Below are 14,668 nucleotides of genomic sequence, written 5' to 3'. Positions count from 1 at the left end.
TTATGTCAGTTTCAAGCTGGATCTTTGTGTATTAAGACTTTAGATTGATCTTATGTCCGTTTCAAGCTGGATATTGGTGTATTGAGAATCATCAAACGTTTTTCTTGTTTCAGCCACCATTTACACTGTAATAGTGAAAAATGAGGCCTACATTAATTTGAAACAGATGAATCATTTGGCCAATCGAATTAATGGTTTTTGGTAGAAAAAATTCCAATTGTACCCGAGGACGAAAAAACGATTGAAATTTAATGATACTACTAGCATACAAACCAAATCAAAATCTTATTACAGTTGTTCCAAGAGTTCGTAGCATTTCAAAACTATCCTGTAGAGTATGAAAATTTGAAAGATAACATACATTTGACAACTACTGTCAATGAAAATTTCATGTCTTGTTGAGTAGTGAAAGAAGGGGTAAACATGATGATAAAATGTTTGTACTCATAACAACAGTATAAAGAGGTATAAAGTCTTCATGTTTGATAATAACATTTCGATCAAACCAAATCAAAATCTTTAACTAACACACTACCTGGTTTATGTTTGTGGGTAATCTTGAAGGCTACTTTTGCCTTTGTTTTTCAAGTTGAAATGTCTGTGTTACTCTAGTCTTCAATTTTCACAAATTAAAAGAAAAGTTTTTTGTTCTCGACCAAAATCTTAGATGCGATGATACCATCGGTTTTAGGTTTCCACGATTTTAGAGAATCTTCACTTGCAAAAAATAAAGATGTACTGAGATAATCTTTAAAAGTATGTTGAATATTGTTTTGACAGCTAAAAATTCGTTTAACTATGGTTAAATGATGGGTTAGGTGACCTCAGATAGAGCAAATTTTTTCTCCCCAAGTATTGCCATGTATTGTCATTAGGTTTTCTTTTTCATTTATCAATGACGCCAGTTATGTCTTTAGCAGCATATTTTTCCACTTATGCCAACATCGCCTATATACCTGAGAAATACAATCAGCACAAGTTTAAGCACTAACAACATGTACTAACAGATCAAATAATGACTTAAGTAGGTAATAAAGCTATTATTGTATTCAAAAAGCATACTTACTGTTGTACCAAGTCCTGATGATGAAAAGAGGGACTCCAACATGTTGAAAAATGAAATCTTTGTCACTTCATCATCACGAGAAAATTGATTCAGGCCCGTAATCAAGTTGCGGGACATGCTCAAGTCTGATAAAATGAAGAATATTTAGGTTTTCCGCAGGCTTCTAAAAGTTCATATAGTAATTTACAAAAAAGTACTCCGTATATCATACTACCATAAACATGAAATGTTTCAGCAGCAATATCAAAATCAGAAATGGATAAATACGTATATTACCTTTGTCTAATTTTAAGTATTCCAGTGCCTATCTGCATTGGAATACCCATGATGATGCATTCGCTCACCCCTTCAATCTTGTCATCTCTTCCGTTTACTGAAGCATTAAACAGATGATCCGCCGTTTTTTCAAATGACGCCAACATAAGCACACTTTCTTTCATCTTTTGGATGCCAAATCTTGTGATACCTAACACCTCACCCTGTTGCCACAATAACCAGATCAGATATTACATAACATCTTTTGAAGACTAAAAACCAATAATATCGCCATGTCGGATTCAAAGGCCCTCCAGTTTTAAGATTTTGAAATAATAATGCATGAATTACAGATAAAATGGAACCAAGTAACTCACTTTCGATGTCATTAAATCCCCTAAAAGCATCATGTGGCGAATGTCTATGGTCATTCCATGCCCTTTCATGGTGTAATTTATTTCATCAATGATGCATTTTCTCGCGGCCTCGATTCCAAGTGTTTCTTGGACTTCTATGATATGGTTACTTGTTGTGTTACATCCATCAACTCCAAGAGTCCCCATGACAGCTCGAAGGTTAGTACTGCGAGCACACATTACCCCTGTAAGATTCATAGCAGATAATAAAAACAGATCATGCAACTTTAGTAAACATGTTTTTGTAGCCACCCGAATAATAATATCGAGGTTAAGTGCAAGATTTTCATGATTTATCAATATCATCCACAAAAATAGGAGATGAAAAAAAAACTAACCCTTCCACAAGCAAGTTGTGCTCGCCCGTCTCCTTACCGCGCTTATCCTTAAGCTTATTTATAATTGCACGTTCAACTGTTGGTATACCCTGCATGTAAAAAGACAAAAAAGGAAGAAGTTTAAATTGCAAACCCTTAGCTCTAAGCCGCTCCAATGGATTATCAACTATATTAATTAATGTATTCTTTAGAACAACATGTCATATCTCACCATTACAATGACCTTGGGAAGCATAGATTTCAGCGAGTGCAATTCAAAATGAATCTTAGTTCTATCATCCACAGGAGCATGAATTCTCAGCTTTCTATCATTCAATACCTCGACATGCTGTGACAACATGAAGTGTAATGTTATAGTGATGGCATGTAGAATGACAAAAACATTCAAGGCGGTACAACACACACCTGGGCCTTTAATTTTGCTTTAGGATGGCGCCAAATAGATTGCTGTACACTGTGAGCAGAGATCTTCAACTGTGAACGTTGAATCAATTCTATGTCCAACGTAACAAGTATGCATGCTTGTCTCGATGTGAAAATGATTTTCATGCTTTCTGCAATCTGCGAGCAAACGTCAAGACTCACATGATCCATGTCATTTGAACTCCCGTAGGAAAACAATGTTCAGATAAAACTCAACCAAACAACATATGTAACCACGGACGTGTGATTTTTCTTCACAAAAGGATGCATGCCAATGTGGAATCTCAATGGGATAAAATTTGAGGTCGACATAGTACAAAAATGCTCATGAAAAATATACCTCGCCCAAAACTGTTTTCTCAATACAGCCTTGCACTAGTCGGGCAGATTTAGCATCATTTTTACATTCAAGTGTAGCGGTAATAATGGGTGTACTGATATTTTTAGCGCCGTTAATGATTTCCTTGATGCGAGGAACTCCAAGTGTAACATCTGATGCCCGAGTTAATGGATCACATTACTACCCCCTCTCAAGACTGTGATGAACTAGAGAAATGCACCATAGATTGCCAGGAAATGGAACTAAAAATAAACTCCAAGGAAATAAATCTAGCTTAGAGTTACATAAAAGAAAAAAAAATATTAGAATTATTGTCATCATATAGAGGATACTCATGCTAGCAACTCCAGCAAAGTGGAAAGTTTTCAGGGTCATTTGTGTTCCAGGTTCTCCGATACTTTGAGCTCCAATAGCTCCGATTGCAGATCCAGCTTCAATTCTCTTTAAATGGTAACGAGAAATACAGGTTTCTAAAAAAACCTACAATTTAAATTGAAGAATCAAAATACGTGGTGGTAACCACAGACGTAAGGGGGTACATATCGTACTGCATGACTAAGCCACGCAGGTTATTACTTATGCCACTACAATCCTATCAGGAACTATGAAGCGTCTATAACTGTGACGTTACTTCTTAATAGAAATATTGATGCAAAATAATTGGACTTGTTGAACTCCTTATATTATCTGGGTTGTAAGACAAAGCAGACAGCTCCGTTGACCCAAAGGTCCACTGAGTAAATGGGCATTATACTACAATTTGCAAACATCCTAGCAATTATGAGGGTTTAACAAATCCATCAAGGAGTCGATAGATTAGAAGATCAGAAGGCTTGTATAAGATCGAGATAGTGGCATTGCTGTCCATACTCTCTTGGGAGTTCTATTCCAAAACTAGCAACAGTTCAAGTGTTGGTTATGGACTTAAATAGAGATATGAAAATATTTATACTATCAGTTAAAAACATCAGGAATGTCAAGCTCATATTACATGATATCGTAATTACTAATTAGGGATTTGGAACCATTATTTGCAGGTAGTTCCATAAAAAAACCATAAATATTTCGGTGCATGAATATTACAAGTTGAACATATGGTTGATCATGAGAAAGTTACTTGAAAAAATAAGTAGTTATGCTTATATACAGGTATTTGTAGGTTTACCTGTAGCTGTTGCAAAGTAATTCCAGCTATATTTGCAGAGACCTTTTCTAGAGACTCGGAGCCCCTTTTCTCTCCATCCAATTGCAAATCCCTTCTTGTGTTCTTCAGTGAAGTGATGCATTTACCAAGAAAACCACCTTCTTTATTTTGCATAAAACCTTCTTCATCCAACAGAGATTTCTTAAAGGCATCAGAGCAACCACCTTCTGGGGTCATATCATGTTTTGAGAGTCTAGCTACAACAAGTTCGAAGATCTCTGTAGGAGACAAGCTGAAATGACCTCTGGCAGGGCAGGTAGCCTGTGCAAGGGGTATAGGTCTGAGAGTTCATTACATATATGTATATATTTGGTAACCACAAAGAAGGTGAAAAGTAATTAAAAGAAACTGAACCTTCACTTTCATGTATAATCTATCCAAATTTAAGGGAGTTCCATCCTTTCCTTCCATTCTAGAGGGATCCATGCCATCATCTCCATAGAGAAATTGGACAACACCACCACTAGCACTGCGAACTGTATTATCATAATGAATCGAAAGATCTTCCAAGGCTTTGATCAATCTACGAGACATGTACCCAGTGTCAGCAGTTTTCACCTGCAACAGTTACAAATTTGCTCTATCTGTAAGACGCAAAGGTGCAAATGGCTAATGAGAGTACACACTACTCTAAAGCATTAGAAAAGCATAACATGACATGTAACAAATTGAGCAACTAAAAAGTATAAAAATTGATTCATCACTGCAGATAACATCAGCAACTATGGATGATAAAGGGAACACACTCGATACACATAAAAGAATATCCTCAGTTTGAATATGTCTAATACACCAGCTTAATGAAGTTACATTAGGAAATAGAAATTAAACCCTAAGCGGGAAGACAACATTTTGTATCGAAGTATTGTTCTCCTTTCAGCATTTTTTCTATGCTACCTTGAGAAAATGGATGCACGATTTGCTTTCACCCTCAGTTATGGCTGCTAATTACCTTTTAATTTATAGGCGTAGTCCACGTAGACCATTGGAAGGATACACTGGGAAACAATTTTGGAGATTCTTTTAACATTAACAGAAGAAACGTACGTGGCTTTTAGTTCAGATAATGACCATTCATACAAAAAAAGAAACAGAAACTAATCATGCTTGCATGCGACTTACATTAATGAGGTATGTTATGACAGTTGAGAGCTAGGATTTTTTGTAGAATCGGCTTACATATATGTGTATATGGAACAAATGCAAAACATATATTCAAAACAAGCAAACAAAATCAATGAAATGGTACAATTAGGCTAACAATCTCGAGCAAACTTTGGTGTTCAAAAATATGATACAAATAAATTGACCAGATTGAAGAAAGTTACCGCAGTATCCACAAGACCTTCACGCCCTCCCATAGTATGGAAGAAAAATTCAGTGGCAGTCAAGCCAGTGTAGAATGAGTTCTCAACAAAACCTTTCGCCTGAAAGTATATTAAATATCTCAGCAATATCTAACTACGACGTTTGCTTCACCAACTGAATAAGACAAAGAAACTTATCTCTTGGAAAAGAGAAAACATATCCTGGGATAAGAATCATAGGGAAAAAGATCGACCGACCCTTCCCCTTCCCTATTTTTAGAAACCGAGGAGGATAGATAGAAAATAGATGAAATGGAAGAAATCCAAGTGAAAGTGGAATTTATCCTTCGCTTTCTCCCTTTCCATTCACCGGTTTCGTCCAGATCCTCCTGTTCTTCCTAGCACAGAGGAGGGGAAGGTTTATTTTGGTGGATCATTCTGGTTACAAAGATCAAACAGAGTCAATGAAGATGAATTACTGCAGGAATAAGCTTTGATAAACAGAAAACGATATTACGTGTGTCAGTTTGTTTTATAAGTAATCTCATCCTCAACATGTATACTAGATGAATGCCACTTTTACATGATACCAGCTCATGCCATTTATAACTACACAAATCTACAGTGGCAAACAAAATTGAATGTTTGCATGCTTCAAAATTATTATTTGAGGGAATAATGCACCAGGAAACTAATTCCTGAAAGATATGCGTTGAATAAAGAAATAAAAGCAATAAAAAGGATACTTGAACGAGAACAAAAGATAATAGTATATGAATAGTGAAAAAGAGAAATTGAACTTGCATCAGGTGTGACTGAGTTCCTAGGGAAGTGGGGAAGACTTCGATCAATAAAGCCGTTCATGGCACGGCGGCCCCCAACTGATTGTTGACCAACACATGCAATCATCTGAGTAATATTACTAGGAGACCCTTTGGATCCACATTGTGACATAATCAAAGGGCTATTCCTCCAATGTAGGTTTTCCATACAAACCTGAAACCAGTTAAAAAGGAGAAATAAACAAACACACTACAATAACAGTGAAATTACACAAGTATACACTAACACTTAATCACCAATATTTATTCATATCTTCTAAATATAAATATTAAGCAATTGCAACCAATTATTGTAACTTACGGTTGCAGCCTTTTCCCTGATATTATTCAGAATACCAGTTATCTCAGCTTCCAGTGTTTGAGCGGCATCACAACCTGGTTGAAGTTCAAGTTTTCCTGTCTTGTAATGCTCAATCAATTTATCACACTTTTCTTTACCCTTATCAATTTTTTTTTGTTTTTTATCGCTTAGAGACTTTCCAGGTTGGACATCACTAATACCAATCGAGAACCCATGGTTCCCAATCCAACGGGCACTTCAAGGAAGAAAAATAATAATTAAGAGTGTAAGTACAAGTACGGATCTTAGTTTTTAGGAAGAATCAACTAAATGAGATACAAGGCATATGTCAATGTGGGGCTTAGGCAATTTCATTAAGCAGGATAAGAAAAACATCAAATAAAACAAAGGTAACCATACATGACCTAGTGATTGTGTCAAATAAGCAATCATCAGAAGTGATAGATAAGAAAATCATACGTGAAACAAAGAGATCATAAGCCTATATACCTGACGCAGGGGCGTCAATACCTGTGAAGGGTTATTACCTCAATTTGGCTAGACGGTTCATACAAGATGCAGCCGCATGTGCATCATAATCTCTAAGAAGAACTGAGAAAAGTCCATCTTTATTGCCATTTCCTAGCCGTCGATTCAAGGGGGGAAAAGAAAAAGTCAACTAGAAGATCAAGAACTCAAACAAATACCTGTAATAGATAAAATCCAAACATAATCTCAATATCAATAGAAAGCAAACAGCCGCGGTCATGCGCCATATGAAACGATCAAATATGATGTGGCACAATATAGGCTTTTTACATGCAATCCCACAATAGAGAGATAGATCTCTAATGAACAACAAATTGACAACATAGATATACAGACTACAAGACACAATGACCGATGCTAGATATTATAACTAGGGTGGATCAAGTTTTGCTCTGAAAACTGATAACTGACAAAAGTTGAACAATAGTGCAGAGAACAAGCATAATGTTGAATCATGTAAATGTGAATCATTCAATAAACATTTGCTTGTCTATTCTATTGAATGCTTGAGCGTGTGGGAGAAATGACCAGTTGAATCATGTAAATGTGAACAGCCAATTGGAAAATTTTCACAAACCAAACCGCAACTGAAAAGTGAAGGTTCTCTGGGCCATCAATTAACTCAATACCTCTCTGTGTCAAGATTTAAAAGAGGTTGAGTACTCTAGGATGTAGCGATTTACTTGCCAGTGACAACTTTTTTACAAGATTGAATAATAATAGTAGATGCCCGAGATGCTTCATAATGTAGCTAGTCTAAACAAACCCTCCCAAACTAAATATATCAATTGTTATAAATCACATGCAAATAAATAAGTGTTGTAGCAGTTCAACTCAACTGATAATGACGAAATAAAATAAACAGATCTAGCAACGATTAGATAAATGAGGAGAGAAAGGAACCTACCTAAAGTAGCTTTACCCAGTTGCCCACATATAAGTTCACTATTCCGAAAATAGACAAATCCATCGTTTGGACACAATGTTTCTCTGCCCTTACTATAAGATTTTTCAAAAACCGTGAGGTTCACAAAGACCCTCATCTGAGCATGAGGACGAATTAGAACGTTGAATAGTTGTTTTCCAGTCCAAAGCTCTACTGGCTGTTAATACCAAATTCTTATAAATAAGTTCAAATTGAAATAATAGATGTAAAGAGCAAGGGATAGGACAAAACAATGAAATTCAAACAAGATTTAACAAATTTGTAAGAAAAAAGTAAACGAAAAGATAAAGAAAACTGCAGTTGAAGAGACAGCCGGTATCTAACTAAACATAATATTACAAGCCAAATATAGACATATTTGAAACAATTAGGTAACACAGCTGGCATTCACATCATATTTCAAAATTAAAAGAAAAAAATCAAAATATTCCAACTATTCTGCATAATGGAAGCCACGTTCGATGTCTGCGCCCATTTGGATGATGATCCCGTTGGTGAATCTCTTGATTTAAGAAGTGGAAAATAGAAATAATCCTTCTTACAATTTATGAAATGGCAAATTCATGCTGCTGACACAATCTATTAAATGTTTACAGGGTGCTCTATTAGACAAAATTGAGTTCTATGTAGATAGAATTGATATGCTAAGGCAACATGCATATACTCACCCTGAAAAACAATATTAAAGTCATAAAACGAAAAAAAAAATTTGGAACGTTTTCTACTTGATAGCATTAGCGTTGTAGCAGAAAGATAGTTATTCCCTAACGAAAATAGGTTAAGGGAACCACGTAGAACTCAGTGTGACAAAAAGAAGATCTCTGACAGAAATGCTAACCCTGATCCTCATTATGGATCCTCTTTATAATGATGAAGGTTGATTATTATATCTGTGATAGAAGTGCATTACCAGGCCCTGTGTTTACCTTAATTAAAGCTGGTGTTGGCAAATCAATAGCATCCATAGCATCACCCATATAAGAACACATAAGTGAAAAGGATGCACGGTCATAGAATGTATCCCTTCTTGTAATGAGAAATGAAGATGTCAGAAAATCTTGAGTAGATGCGACCAATATTTCTCCATTTTTTGGTGTACACAAATTATTTTGCACCTGCCAAGTGCCAACCAAACACAGAGATGTCCCATATGATTATATGGGAAACTTTGTCGAAACTAAACGAAAATAATTAGGAACATGTGAACTGAAAAAACTTGATATAGATATGTATTTACAATCTTTTCATATCATAGAACTTCAAAAAGTATGCAAACCCCTGTAAGCACACTTCGTTTGGTAAAATTGGTGAAATTGATTTGGTGATTCAAGATATAACTAGCTTGCAATCTCAGAAAGGCAAAACAATTCCAATACCGAAGTGAATTAAACATTTAAACATCAAAACAAAGTAACAGATAATTTCCCATGCTTGATACTGGGTAAGGTCTAAACAGCTGTGTGCATAAACTGGATTCTATCTTGGTTCTCTGCTGGATCTAATCTTACTTTTGGTGCAGGTTTTACAAGAACTGATTTTAATAAACTACTTATGGTGTCGGTCTGGACCATATGGAAGGACAGATGTACTAAGATTTTTCAAAACATCAGTCCTAATAGAGCCATGTCCATAGATGTCATTAATAGAATGGTCTCCACGGTTCCTAATTCTTGTAATACTAGTATTGGTGTTTTGCAGGTTCAAAAATGGAAACTACCAGATGATGGTTTTGTTAAATTTAATTTTGATGCTTCTTTCAAGCATGATACATTACAAAGAGGCATTGGACTAATATTAAGAAATTGTGCAGGTAACTGTCTTGGAGTGCGAGGAAAATTCTTCAATGGAGGAATGAAGAGAGGAGTAGAAGTTGAAGAACTGGAATGCAAAGCAATGATAGCAGCTGCAAATTTGGCTATTGCAAAGGACTTCAACAATATTATCTTTGAATCAGATTGTGAAGCTTTAATAAAATCCATCAATGAACCAATTTCTTATGTTCATTGGATGAACCAATCTTTAGTTTTGGATTATTAGGTTTCTTTTAAGTAAAATCAGTAGATGGAAATGTATTTCAGTTAAGAGAGAAGCTAATGGTTTGGCTGATAAACTGGCTAAAAAGGCTAGATTATCTCAGTCAAATTTTGAGTTTTACAATGGTCTTCCCCAAGATATACAAGAATGGGTAGATCATGACAATCTTGTAAACCCTCTTTAACTATGAATGAAATTTCTTTTTGAATCAAAAAAAATAAATAAACTGATCTCGGTAAGCATCATCATTCCCATGCTTTAAAGGAATGTAAATGAGATGCTGGGGACTGTGCAAATGAAGGTTTGTGTGAAGGATTTAACAAACCCGAGGATTATATGAAGAAAAGTTCTATGAGCTAGATCAATCAGCTCTGTATATGTTCAAAAGGTGCAAATGATATCAAGGACTTCTTGCGAGAAGCCAAGAACTGATGTAGAAAAACTTTGCTGTAATACGTCTACAATCTTTACCAAATTTACATTGGTCGACACTCAACATCATACGTACACATCATCAAAGAAGTCAGTATTTGGTATATCTCCGGATCCAAGTGTTACTGTCATCCATATGCAGTCAGAGATTACTAAATGACTTCCCCAGAACAAGACACGGGTAAGAAGCACAACAACAACAAAATAAAGTGGGTAACAAAGTGATTTTGGTAAAAACATGCACAACAACCTCTATTTGAAATTGGATGCCTCTATTTGAAATTGGATGCAGGTGATTGACATTTAAATGCATTAGTCAGATAATTTTTTTGACATTTAATCATGTTTAGTTCATCGCAAATACACATCACAAGCAAAACATTAGACATATAAAACACTCAATAAACGAGCTGCGCAGAACATTTATAACACAGAAACCCATAAAAAGAACTAAAGAACAAAGTTTGCAGCATTTACCCCCATCAGCATGAGAGCCTCTGTTCGAGCCTCTTCTGTTTGAGGAACATGCATATTCATCTCATCACCATCGAAGTCAGCATTGTACGGATTACAAACAGATTCATTGAACCTCAATGTTCTCCAAGGCATTATTTTTGCCTACAAGCATTTTCCTGATGAAATCAGTAGGACAGCAAAAAAGGGAAAAATTATTAAAACACAGCCCGAACGAGAAGGTAAGAAAATACCCTGTGGGACATGATAGACATTCGATGCAAGCTAGGCTGACGATTAAATAAAACAACGTCCCCGTCTTCTAAATGTCTTTCTACAGTATCACCGTATTTGAGTGCATCGGCGTAACCTTTCCGTCTACCATATCTCAGATTCCTGAAGAAGGATCAGGCGACTCAATGTGAATTGCATATATTTTTTACAAAAAAAAAAAGAGGATAAAGAGATCAGAGTTTTTTCATGCAATCCTTAGGGTAAGATGCATGATAGGACGTACTGCAATGAACCACTAGCTAGTCTAATAAAGTTCGCTCCTGGATACTTTTGAGGACCATTAGCAACACATTTCCTTAGCTTCTCTATGTTGTACTGTGATACTAGCTCTGGATATGTTAAGACTTGAGCAATCAAGATAGGTATGCCCACCTGAAACAACCAAAAACCCATTCAACTGACGGGTTAGCTAATAAGATTAGATGCACGAACAAATATAGTGCATAAAAAAGTCAAAGTGTTAAAAACATGTAACCTCGGTAATCTTAAGATTTGGATCAGGTGAGATGACAGTCCTGGCAGTATATTCAACACGTTTTCCAGATAAGTTCCCACGGAACCGCCCCTGTTTCCCTTTGAGACGCTGGATGAACCCTCGTAACGGTTTTGAGGACTGCATACTTAGGGGGACACCACGGACATCACTATTGATATACTGAGCAACCTCAACTTGGAGTAATTCCCAAGCAGCCTGAACAAGTCCAAGTATATGGTAATAAAGATTAGCGCATAATAGATAGTCCTCAGAAACTACAATAGGAAAGTACGCAAATTGTATTCATTAGCAGTATTGTCAATAAAAACCAATACCACAAATATTTAGTAAAACTACAAACAATGTGGAGCGCTGAAATGTACCAAACATTTAGATGTGGGACTCGTGCAATGTAAGTCTTGCCGAAGGGAAGTATTTGCTTGAATAATTGTATTTAGTTTGGAAGTGATATCATCTTCATTACTGCAGAAAAAGCACATAGATATAAACAAGTCACTATCAAAAGTCAGGTGAAAAATCAAGACCAATTATAGTAACAACACAGCAGTAGACTTAAAATGTGCCACTTAAATAAACCCAACCTGTTTTTTCCTCCATCAACAAAAGCAGAAGGGCGGATTGCAATAGGCGGCACTAAAATGTCTGTGATAATGAGTTTCTCAGGTCTATCACTGAGGTATAGCAGGTCACAGTCCTGCAGCACAAAGAACATGAGATGAACAAGAAGAAAAGGTGCAAGAAACAGAGAATCGAGCTAATGAATCGTGTAACATTTCTTGCGTTGGCATTTGATTTTGCAAGGGGTTCACTCCCATATTATGTACCTAAAACCATCATCAGTAGAAGATCATACCTGATCAAGTATTCTTCTAAACAGATCAAGTACTCTAACAGGGTTGAGAACATAAACAACTGTAAAGGATGTCCTGGAGTCTTTTGTCTTAGAAATTGCTGCCTCGCATTCCTCCGTCACCCCATCCATAAGTTTTGAGCGATCGTGAACAATACCCATAACAGTTCCTGATTTTTTCACCACACCTGCGGTACAGATTTCAAGCAAGAAAAAACTTCAAAATACTCACCACTGCTACTTCCGTGTGACTTTAATAATGTTTCAGACCGTCAAACTTTACGTACTGTTCACATGTTTACAACATTTTACAAATTTCGCGGTTTGTTATTAACAGAAAAATTCAGCCAAAGAACAGTAGTATGTAATATGTCTAACTCTGAAATAAATAGATGATAGATAGATAGATAGATAGATAGACGGCAAACCATTAATGTATCCACATCGGCTGCATTTTTTAGGTTTACACTTATTTAGTATTGCCTTAGCTAGGCCAGTCTTCTGCAGAGCCTCCAATTTGGGATTTCTCATCTTCTTTAAGTAACTTATACGATCTCTGTCCGACAGAAGTATTCGAGCACAAGACTGGTAAAAATTTACAATAACATCATTCATAAGAATACCGATAACGATAACGCATGACTGAACCAATCAGTAACTAATATATAAGAAATAGCATCGCTCCTTATTTACTGTAACTAAACCGCCTTACAGGTTCAAAAACAACCAAGAACACACTACTGGAAATTTGATTACCTTACATATGCACTTGAGAACATTAAGAATAGCGTTGATAACTAAATCGCCTTACAGGTTCAAACAACAAACTAGGAACACACAACTGGAAATTTGATTACCTTACATACGCACTTGAGAACGTTAAGAATAGCGTTGAAGTATCCAACATTGAAAACAGGAAGGATGAGATGAAAGTATCCGTAATGTCCTGGACAATCTGTAAGACTCCCATGGCATGTTGCACAGGTAATGAACTTGTTTGCAGGACCCTGTAAAGTATTTCATTTACATTTACATACTCATAATAGAAAGTTTTCAAAATCAATAAATTAGAATGTGATTAGTAAAACATACCATACGAGAATCGAGCAAAGCGTTTTTCTTTGGCTTTCTGTCTTGATCATAGAAACCACTATTGAACACTTGAAGTTCAGAAGCTTTCATAATTTCAGTACCAGACATCATCGAAAACTGTATACTTTTACTGCAAATTCGAGGATTGGAAATTTTAATTTCATGTTCAATTGAATCAAACATTTTAGTGATTTATAAATTTACTTACATTTTTCTAGGTCCGACATCTTCTACATAAGGTTGTTTAGTGAATTGGATTTCGGCGTCTGTCTGTGTGAAAGGCGCCATTGATAGTGATAGCCTGAGCAGCAAAACTAAAATAACCCTAATAGTTTCCGACAGGGAAAAATATGTGAAATATACTAATAAAGAGGTGGGAAGAAGTCCTGATGACGATGTGGGAGTGTGGGAAACTGCTATACAGGTTTTTTTTTTTTTTTCTTTTCTTTTTTTATGGAAAAAATAATAAAGTAATCAAACAATAAGGTACTTAAGATTTACAATGTCTTTTTTTCAAAAATATTGGATATCACACTAGATTGTGATATCTTTAGTTGTATTTGAGTTGAGATATTCTTCATATTCTTTGCGCGAGTTTCCTTTGCTATGTGGTCTGCAGCAGAGTTGTATCTTCTATTAATATAGTGCACCTGAGCTTGAGGAAGCTTTTGAAAAATTGTGTGAGTTGCCTTGATGGTGTTCTCTGCATTCCAGTCTAGGATTTTGCATTCCTTCCTGATGGTTTCTGCTAAAATTTTGCAATCTGTAACTAAGGAGACACTGGACAAGATATTCTCACTAAGCCAAGAAGAGGCTTTCAATAAAGCTTTTGACTCTGCATGGAAAGCCGAAATAGCCCTATCTGATCCAGCTGCGATGTGCATCAAGGTTCCGTTGTCTACTGAATACAGTATGAAAGCATATCCCATGGTGGAGTTCTCCTTTTTAAAAGCCGCATCTATTAATATAATCCAATCTGAATTTAATCTTGTCCATGTTTCCTTGAAGTTTATACCTTGCTATATCCTTTTACTCTTGTTGAACTGTTCTT

At 35.9% G+C, this 14,668-nt stretch overlaps 1 protein-coding gene across 2 annotated transcripts; it reads right to left on the bottom strand.

Moving 5' to 3' along the window:
- Positions 1–718: 718 nt before the first annotated feature.
- On the bottom strand, positions 719–14,025 carry LOC113321655 (DNA-directed RNA polymerase III subunit 1-like). 2 transcript variants are annotated; one of them, XM_026569564.1, is made up of 28 exons: positions 13,826–14,022; positions 13,618–13,747; positions 13,383–13,532; positions 12,954–13,110; positions 12,529–12,713; positions 12,257–12,369; positions 12,038–12,137; positions 11,655–11,870; positions 11,403–11,551; positions 11,140–11,281; positions 10,910–11,050; positions 8,893–9,081; positions 7,928–8,123; positions 7,020–7,113; positions 6,493–6,727; positions 6,154–6,345; positions 5,371–5,469; positions 4,397–4,600; positions 4,004–4,303; positions 3,171–3,318; positions 2,839–2,990; positions 2,481–2,636; positions 2,287–2,403; positions 2,076–2,164; positions 1,699–1,903; positions 1,343–1,545; positions 1,067–1,191; positions 719–956 (listed from the first exon to the last, which is right to left on the bottom strand). In XM_026569564.1, the coding sequence occupies exons 1-27, from the start codon at positions 13,903–13,905 to the stop codon at positions 1,140–1,142; spliced, it is 4,194 nt and encodes a 1,397-aa protein (XP_026425349.1). In that variant the 5' UTR covers positions 13,906–14,022; the 3' UTR covers positions 719–956; positions 1,067–1,139. The 2 variants fall into 2 exon arrangements, with proteins under 2 accessions (XP_026425349.1, XP_026425350.1); XM_026569565.1 differs by lacking the exons at positions 719–956; positions 1,067–1,191; positions 1,343–1,545 and having other exon boundaries at positions 1,780–1,922; positions 13,826–14,025.
- Between the last annotated feature and the right edge of the window lie 643 nt (positions 14,026–14,668).

Source organism: Papaver somniferum, chromosome 11, assembly GCF_003573695.1.
Source record: "Papaver somniferum cultivar HN1 chromosome 11, ASM357369v1, whole genome shotgun sequence".
Lineage (NCBI taxonomy): Eukaryota > Viridiplantae > Streptophyta > Magnoliopsida > Ranunculales > Papaveraceae > Papaver > Papaver somniferum.
Note: the sequence above shows the minus strand (reverse complement) of the source record. Positions and strands in the feature narration are given on the sequence as shown.

Bases quoted from the DNA above. Each gene is read 5' to 3' on its own strand.
- LOC113321655 (XM_026569564.1), bottom strand. From the start codon at position 13,905: ATGGCGCCTTTCACACAGACAGACGCCGAAATCCAATTCACTAAACAA. The intron at 4,601-5,370 runs GTAACTTTCTTC...TAACTGTTGCAG, and splicing joins AAGGTCTTGTGGATACTGCG to GTGAAAACTGCTGACACTGG. The intron at 2,404-2,480 runs GTGTGTGTTGTA...ATGTTGTCACAG, and splicing joins AAGCAAAATTAAAGGCCCAG to CATGTCGAGGTATTGAATGA.